At 43.8% G+C, this 9,058-nt stretch overlaps 2 protein-coding genes across 2 annotated transcripts; both read left to right on the top strand.

Moving 5' to 3' along the window:
- Positions 1–4,306: 4,306 nt before the first annotated feature.
- On the top strand, positions 4,307–4,531 carry F5147DRAFT_590266 (heat shock protein 70; the record flags this gene model as incomplete). Its single annotated transcript, XM_041432166.1, has 1 exon — positions 4,307–4,531. A coding segment is annotated over one exon (225 nt), but the record flags the coding sequence as incomplete, so codon positions are not given.
- A 2,364-nt stretch (positions 4,532–6,895) lies between these two features.
- F5147DRAFT_561475 (uncharacterized protein) lies at positions 6,896–8,521 on the top strand (the record flags this gene model as incomplete). Its single annotated transcript, XM_041430593.1, has 3 exons — positions 6,896–7,232; positions 8,204–8,226; positions 8,300–8,521. Coding segments are annotated over 3 exons (582 nt in total), but the record flags the coding sequence as incomplete, so codon positions are not given.
- Positions 8,522–9,058: the final 537 nt, after the last annotated feature.

The following is a 9,058-nucleotide window of genomic DNA, read 5'->3' as shown; positions in this document are numbered from 1 at the left end:
CCACCCTCTCCTGCAACCACTTCCATACCTCTTCAGTCTCACTGGCATCTCTGTCCTTTAACTAATGTGGAGTGGATACTATGTTGGCCCAAATTCAGATTAATATGGATCAGCTCTAGACACATAATGTCATTATTCATGATGACCTGTCCCATCACATCGACCAGCTGCATACCAACTATACAGAGCAATTTAGCACCCAGAAGGGACTGGTAGACCACTTGACTGTTCAGGTTTTGCGGTATTGCCTAGTACCTGAGGGACAATTAAAGAATCACTATAGCAATGGCCTCAACTCCACTAGCATTCAATCTACCACCCATTGTCATCCCTGGTACCCTCATATTCCCTAAGTTTGACTCCATCAGTGTTTTGGATCATGCCATCACTAACAATGTCTTTACTTTGGATGTTTTTTGACTAATGGATGTTTGGTGGAGATGGCTCGCCAGTTACAAGGCACAAGCAGGCATCCTTACCTGTCTCTACCTTCACCATCAACCCTGTCTCCACCATGAGAGAATCCAGTCCACTCATTTATCTGGTTGATACACTTCCAGTACCACATCCCACTGTTCCAATAGATTCTATGCCCTCCACTAGCACCCTTCATACCATGATCACTGGGCCATCAAATATGCTAGTGGATGGTCAGTCTATCTTAGCTTCTTTGCCAAACCAGTCATTTGCATCTTAATCATGGTAACAAGGTTAGTCAGTAAGTGTTAGGCATCATAAGAACCCTTCTGGTGATAGGTCCAAGTAATTCTAGTATATATCATTTTTTTTACTTATGGTTTATACCAGTAAATATTGTGCCATGCTTTCAATATATACAGAACAATTTATTACATAATTATACAGGCAAAGTATTTCTTGGTTGGTAAGGATAGTCTAATACCATGGTAGATTGTACCAAATGGTATATTAGATCAACTAATTAGTGTATTCAAGATACCAGACAATAGGCTTGAGATTATGAGATTTGCCTGTATCAGATGATAGGCAATGTGATTATGGATGCACCTACTGGCTGATAGATTTGACTGGATCTCCAGTGTATATGATTCTTTTGGCTCAATCATTTTCATTGTACACTAGATTTATTATTCATAAAATCTCATATACTAGTACATTCCTATACCACTGTCTATACCATATACCCCCAGTCCATCTATTTGCCTTAGCTACACACATTCACTCAGCTCACTTGTCTCCATTGTAAACTGGATTCACCACTCATAATGTCCTATATACTCTTAGCCCATCTGTTTGCCTTAGGTATACACATTCCTCTGGCCCACTTGTCTCCATTGTAAGCCAGATTCATCATTCATAATGTCTTATATGCTAATACATTTCTATATCACTGTCTATATAATATACACTCAGCCCACTCATATATCATGGCACAATTATTGCTATGTGCCCACATGAGATGACTCATCCCATTGGTACATTGTCATGCTCAGCTGCCCATCTGAGACAGGTAAATGTTACTGTATTATATGGGAATAATGGTACTACCATATATACCTTAACACTGGCTACTTTCTTCACTCCAAAGAAGGTCTTTTGAGCAATAATCATACTACATGGAGCAACAATCAACTGCTCATTGTATATGTGCCAGTGGCCAAAGACTGCCTTGAACTTCTTCCTTCCAGGTCTGTCCTGAGATGAACTGGTAGCAGGAAGTGCTCTCATGGTGTTCTCATCAAACTCATACTCTTCCTCATCTGATAAATCATCTGTAAGAGATGTGTTGGTGGTAATGGTAGTTCTGGCATGAGCAAGGCGCTCCTGAAGCTGAAATCTGGATTGACCACACAGCTCATGAGTATCCTCAACTTGATGATATTATGGTATTGAGTAAGTGCATCAGCCACATACAATGGGCAATTAGACAGCAGGGTGTGGCAGTTATAAACTGCTGTAAAGAGTTGATTTTGTGTAGGCACTACAGGGGTGGTTTCCTTAGAATTTAATGTGCAAGTGTAATGTTCATCCCAAAGAGACTGCCTATAGAACTATCTCTTGATATAAAATGCAAGGGATATCTTGTTAAGATCGAAGGAGAGAAAGTAGAAAGGTCACCCAAGTGCATTCTATGTTTCTGAAGATATGTCTGAAGTACCAAAGTACTGGTCCGATGTATCTGAAGGTGGTCCAATGTCAAGAAATCAAGGTCCGAGGTTACGTGAAGTGTTTGAAAAGCTTCCGATGAACAGCGAAGGTTCTGAGAATGAAATACGGCGGGTATGTTGAAGTGTAAGACTTGTGGAAGTACTGAGGTACAACTAAGCAAAGCCTATCGAAAGAACTAGGAGATAGTGAGATGTGAAATGGCAGTGGTCAAGCCAAACAATCATTCCAAATGAACAAAAAATTGATTGCATGAAGTATGACTATCTGAAAGTGACTCTACTAACTATGACTTGTAGCAAGGGAAGTGAAGTGATCTGCGAGCAACTAGCAAGCCAGATTATATCCTACAGCGTGAAGGTCTGGAAACTGTATAGGTGAAAGTAATAGTGAGATAAGCTATCTGAAATATAATAAGACTTGAGGCGAGCTGTTGCAGAGATATGCATGTAATAACGCACAAGGCATGCTGCTATATGTACTATTCAAATAAATGATTAGGCTTCAAATGGGCCGACAATGTATGTGTCCCTAAGACATAATCAATAATAGACAGACAAGGTAAAAACGCACCAGCAAAGTCAAATGGACATGGACAGGACATGGTACAGAGGATTGGAAGTGTAAACAGGCCTTGGAAGGAGACAGACGACCTTCAGACAACTCAGATGAATGTGCAGAACTTTTTGAAGGTCAAGGGAGTGTTGGAGAATACAGTATGAGTTATCTGTGAAATTGGCAGGATATGTGCCCAACACCAATCTGAGTGCTATACCACACAGCATGGATGGCCAACAGGGATACCATTAACGATAACAGCAGACACTTTATGTGTGACTATATATATCTTACCAGTTAGTCCCACATAGCCTTGAAACTATGACACTCACTAACACCTCACTCATCTTCATACATGCTTGTATATCTATTGCAGTAGTGGCAATAGACCTGCTTATAGCCATAAAGCTGAATGTAGCAGTTCCTTGCAATCATGGCCTCCATGAATCGGTCCCACTATTCACCAGTGTAGGGAGCAATGAGGGTGCTCATGTAATGCTCGCAGTCCTCTAGCAGTGAAGTGATTAATTAGAGTCAGTTTGGAAACTCAGAATTTTGAAAATATTTGCAACATTTGATGTTGAGGCTGTGTGTTTGTTCGGCAGACGGACTTCAAATTTGCATGTCAGCCTTCCAGGCATCCCTGTACTAACCTACCAAATTCTATTGCTTCATGCTCACTACAAGGCTGGTTTGGCCATTTGCCCCAAGCCAAACAGTGTAGTTACACTATTTTATCTTTTTACATACTTGGTATACATCCTCACAATGATGGAATGCCAATCAGCAGTCCTCCCTGGACTTTAACTTCAGCCAGATCTAAGTCCAGCAATTGATTATACAGTGTCTCAAAAAAGTGTCTGAATGTTTATGCATTTTCAGGTAATTGGATAATGGCAAGCTAGGATAAAACTATAACAACATAGTATAGTAATATGTCTGAAAGCCCTATATTCCAGCTCAAATCTAAGATATATAGTGTGTGAACCAAATCATATATAGGCAAGATATGGTAATTTTAAATTCATGACTCATTCAGACACTTTTTTGACTTTTTATTAAAATCACAAAATCAAACCATTCATACATTATATTCTTAATTAAAGTGGTGTCATTATATTAATATGGTCTGATTTTATAAACCCACCTGAGATCATGAAATTCAACATAATCATCATGAAGCCCATCTCCTCTGCTCAAAGGGATAATATTATTGTTCTCTGCACCTCTGGTTTATCTACTAGGCAAATTGCCTCAAACTAAAAAGACTACTTGCTGCCTATCAAGATCCTCCAAAGGGGCTATTTGAACTATGAGAGAGAGTTGTAGCAGAGTGGGAAAAGATTGCTGAAGAGGAGTATTAGAAATTGATAGACAGGGCCTCAGGACTTTATGCCAACAACAAACAGTTGATTGGTGATGCTACCCAGAACCAGGCCACTATGAGCCCCCACAATGTGTAAGTTTTGACCTCTTTTTCCATTTCTTGTACTAACCATATCTTGGTAGTGTTTTTGATGCCAAGGTCCAGTTAGACATCAAGCACTTCCCCTTCACTGTTTTCAACAAGGCTGGTAAGCCTCACATCTGAGTAGAGCAGGAGTTTTCTCCCCAGGAAATCTTGTTGATGGTTCTTCTTAAGATGAAGGAGACTACTAAGTCCTACTTGGGCTACAATATCAGCGACACCATCATCACCGTCCCTGCCTACTGTGACAACTCTCAGAGACAGGCTACAAAAGACGCTGATACTATCTCTGGAATGAACATTCTTCGTGTTAGTGATGCTGCCCAGAACCAGGCCGCTATGAGCCCCTACAAAATGTAAGTTTTGACCTCTTTCATTTCTTATGCTAACACATCTTGGTAGTGTTTCTGATGCTGAGATCCAGTCGGACATCAAGCACTTCCCACAGTGTCAGAGCTGAAAACTGAAGACGTCGAAGGTGACCACAAGCTCTGATTATTCAAGATTGGGATTGATGCTAGGCATGATGCTTCTCTTTTTTTGTATGTTTGTTGAACTCACTCATGCTGTTAGCCTGTGGATACACAGCGTCTGCGCTGTCTTTCGGATCAATCATGCAGGAGCTGGAAAGTCATCAGAGTTGTGGACACTGTTCTTTCGACTGTGGACACTGCTGAAGCTGCCACTGCATGCAGTTTTTGTCTTTGATGGCCTCAAGTGCTTGCCAGACAAAGGCCACAAGGTTAGAAGTAGCCCCCACTGGCTCACTCATGACTTTCAGCACATGCTGGAGTTGTTTAGCTTTCACTGGACTGAAGTACGTTCTCTCCCCTTATGATGTCACCATCTTACCAGTGCCATACTAGGCCCTAAGCGAAGCTGAAGTGGAGCTGGCTGCCATGAATGTCCATGGTGTCATTGATGCTGTGATGACTGAGGACAGCGATATCTTGATCTTCAGAGCTCCATGCATCATGAGAAGGTATGCTGCCATTTTTCTGTTGATGTGCTGCCATTGATTTTCGTCGGTGCGAAATCAACGTCCAGGTGTTCATGGAGGATGGCCTTGAACATGGCTGCTCATTAAACCGAGGAGACCAGCTGCTAATTGCTCTGCTCATAGGCGGTGACTATGATGCTGGTGTGCCTGGCTGTGGTATTGAAATCATGCACAAGGTGGCGCTGCACAGTAAAATCGGCCAGATGTTGCTTGATGCATTCCTCTCCATGACACCAGATGAATTCTCTGAGTGGGCTAAGGAGCTCATTGAGGATCTCCATACCCTACTTTCTACTAATTCTTACAATTCGCTTGAGCGCAGGTACAAGGCAGTTGCAGAACACATTCCTCGAGGTTTCCCTCAGCATGCAGTAGTCAGCAAGTATGTTCACACTTTCACATCTTTTTCGGCCGGTGCAGCTGCATTGCCCTGGGACATCTCATTCTATCAACCAGATCTTGTGAATCTTGCAGACTTTTGCCGTCAGCATTTGAGCTGGGAGGATGATGCAATCGTTGAGAAGATGTATGGGGGTATATGGGAGGGTGCCTATCTGCATGTCTTATGCAAGGTAAGCAGCACTGTGTTCGTAGGCAGCTGCTAACTTGTGTTTTAGTTGCCAAAGTGCTCAGCAGACCAGGCAGACCTTCGACAGACATTCAAAATCATTTCTCCGTCGACACTTATGGCTTTGAGGCACGACATTGAAGTTTACAGCATTAAGGTTGACTGTCGGTGCTTGGGGCGCAATACTCTGGGAAACGCTACTCCTGGCCAGTTGTCTGCCTTGTATATGCATGTTCCAAAGGCAACTGCTGAAATAACTGCCAACAATGACATGTATGAGGACATTGCATTCAAAGATGCATTTGAGAGCGTACCAAACAGATGCTCTGACAAAGTGCTCGCACTGTACATGTCCCTGAAAGGATTCCACAAGAACCTCAGCAAAACTACAGTCGAGAGCATCCGTTCAGCATTTAAGAAGATGTGGGAGTTATCGTGAGTACATACATGAACATGAACACATGAGCACTGACCTACGTTTAGAGATGGTGATACCTATCATGGCAAATGGCACTTCAATGAGGCAAAACAATGCTGGGAAGGAAATCCTGCTGATTCCGCAGACATCTATGATGTGCTGTTGTCGATCAAGCATAAGGCGAGTGCAGAGGGTGGAGATCGGACTCACTCGATGGCGATGATGAAGGACTACATGGATCAGGCATTCTGATGGCACCAGGCTGCATGCCCACTGGATATTGCACTGAAAATGATTCAGAAGGTGATGAATGGCACTCGGCCCTCAGATATTTGTTTAGACTTAGAAATGAGAACAAAACTCACCCGCCATCTTGAGCAAGTCATGTTTGCATCAAATGGATGGACATTGTGGACCAGGTGCAATCTTGCTCATTCGTGGTCCATATGCAATCTGACTTGTAGTATATCTGCAGGTGTTTTGAGCTCATCAAATTACAATGAAAGGACATCTTACTCGACACTACCGTTTTGGATGGCGTACTCAAGACATACCTTGCAAATGAGACACTAACACTGAATAGATGTACGTCATACTTTGAGATCTTTCTTGCGAACCGGAAAGGATGGCAAAAGCAGGTAGACAAAGGCCAATGGGAGGCAGACTTAAGATGTGAGTCACTTGCATCAAATTCAAGAGCTGATATAGATAGTGCATGACTAAATGACCTTACCAGCAAATCACTACAAGATTTATCCATGCCCCGATGTGCCAGCATGTGACAGTTTCTTCTGGACCATGATTTGGATCAAGTGGCTCGAATCATTTCATTATGGGCGCACCCTCCTGCCAAATGACTTCCTCTTTCCTGCCATGAGTGCGAATAGTGTTATGCATCCTGGACAGCCAATATCTCATGATACTGTACAAAAATGGATCAATGAGTCTACTACTGGTGCTGGCATCCATGGTAACTTCTTGACTCACTGCTTTCATCAGGGGGGTGCACAATATTGGTTCATGTTCGCTCCAGTAGGTCAATGGTGGACACTTGCTAAAGTTTGTTGGTGGGGTGGTGTCATATCCGTGTTCCGGACCTGGACCAATCACGCAATCATCTCTGAACTTCTGGACTTCCAGATCCGGTCAGCTCCTATCTTCCATGCCTTTTCCCTTTAGTATTTCCCTTATCAGTTAGTATGCTTTATTTTCCATCCCTTATTCATTTCTGTCTTTATTTTACTAAGTTCCAATAGACTAGTAATAGTCATACCACATGCTCTGTCCATAGCCTCGCATAGCCTCATGTTAGTTATATGATTATTCACCTCTACAGTACACATTTCTATGTCTTTTATGTGTCTAACCTTGCCATTTCACTTATGGTATCATTCCATACACTTTGCTACCTATTTACATGACTTCCTGATCTCCCTAGGACGTCCCTAGGTCGAGTTATTACTTACCCTTTGATTGTGGCTTGTCTGTTTACATTTGTTTACCATACGTCGCCCATATCCCAGAGTCCAGTGCTTACTGCCTCTTTGGCAACTTACTCTGGACTCTAGTCTGATCTCTTCTGGTCTCTCAGTAGCCTCTAGAAGCGGCCCACTTCACTCCCATCTTAACACCTCACACTGCACTGACTGTTTCTCCGTTATGTCCTCAGTAGTATACAAATCCTGTACAGTCCTTGTAGTTCCTCAGTTCGAATATTATCTTAGACTCTGCTCATTCCCTCCTCCGTCTGACTTGAAGTCTCTTCTCGTCATCTCTGACAGTCTTAGGATCGACTCCTATAGACTTACCACCTCCGCCTCTACCTTAGGTAGTCCTCCGCTGTTTCCTTTCTAGTTTGGACATCATCTGGATTAGTATTATCACTTGTTCCCGAACGTCCGCCGGAATTCCCACGCATCGGACTCCAGACTCCAGACATCGTCCTTTAGCCCTCGGAAGTTAGGGGCACGTACTTGGGTAAGGGGCGCAGCACACGAGCTGAAGCCAAGCCCTTCGGATCCGAACCATTGAGCATGTTCTTAACAGGTGGATGGGCTGATGGTGAGCATGTATGTTTCCTGTGCTCGCACCTGATGCTTCACTGACACGGGTGTTTTTTTTTCTCATCATGTTTATTTTCAGTGTGACACGCTCGTTCGCTACCTTCTCGACGAACTACATGCATATGAAACCGACTATAGTGATGCCCTTGCCCCCATCTCCCGTGGCACTGATGCCTCTCTTGCTGGTGAGCATGCACTTACTAGACCAGCATCCACAGAAGAGCTTCGCATGGTGCATGCATCTGTTGCGGCAGATGTCAACAGCCTGCGCAATGACATGCGCTCCCTAACAAGTGTTGTAGTGCAGGCTGCCTGCAGCACAGCAATCACTCTCCAACACATCAATTTGAGCCACCACTTTACCAATGTCTTTGAGTGTGCTTCCTGCACAACAACTCCACCATATACCACACAACCTGTCGGAAGAGCACCCACCACAGTCGAACGGCCACTCTCACCCAGACCTGTTGTCAGCCCAATGCCTACCGTGACCCTATCCACCTCCAGCACATCACGACAGCCCCGAGTCCCCACCACAGCATCCAGGTCGCAGAAACTCTCTACGCCTGGCCTCATAATCCCTCAGGTTCCAGTCACTCATCCCAATGGCACTTCCAGCCCAAAGAACAAATCCTAGAAGGAAATCGTCGAGCACTGGCTTATTGGCGATTGGGACCGAGGACTGATGACACCATTGAAGGTACACCGGCACTGGCAGGTCCAACATCTTCACTGGCACCAGCACAAACCTCAGTGCCACCAATCGCCACTTTGCCAGGTCCCAGTATTGTCATCAAGATCCCTGGTGGTGCAATTTCCGGCCCATCAAAACATCGCA

This window comes from Suillus discolor, assembly GCF_016758755.1.
Source record: "Suillus discolor strain FC423 chromosome Unknown F5147scaffold_315, whole genome shotgun sequence".
NCBI classification, from domain to species: Eukaryota; Fungi; Basidiomycota; class Agaricomycetes; order Boletales; family Suillaceae; genus Suillus; species Suillus discolor.
Note: the sequence above shows the minus strand (reverse complement) of the source record. Positions and strands in the feature narration are given on the sequence as shown.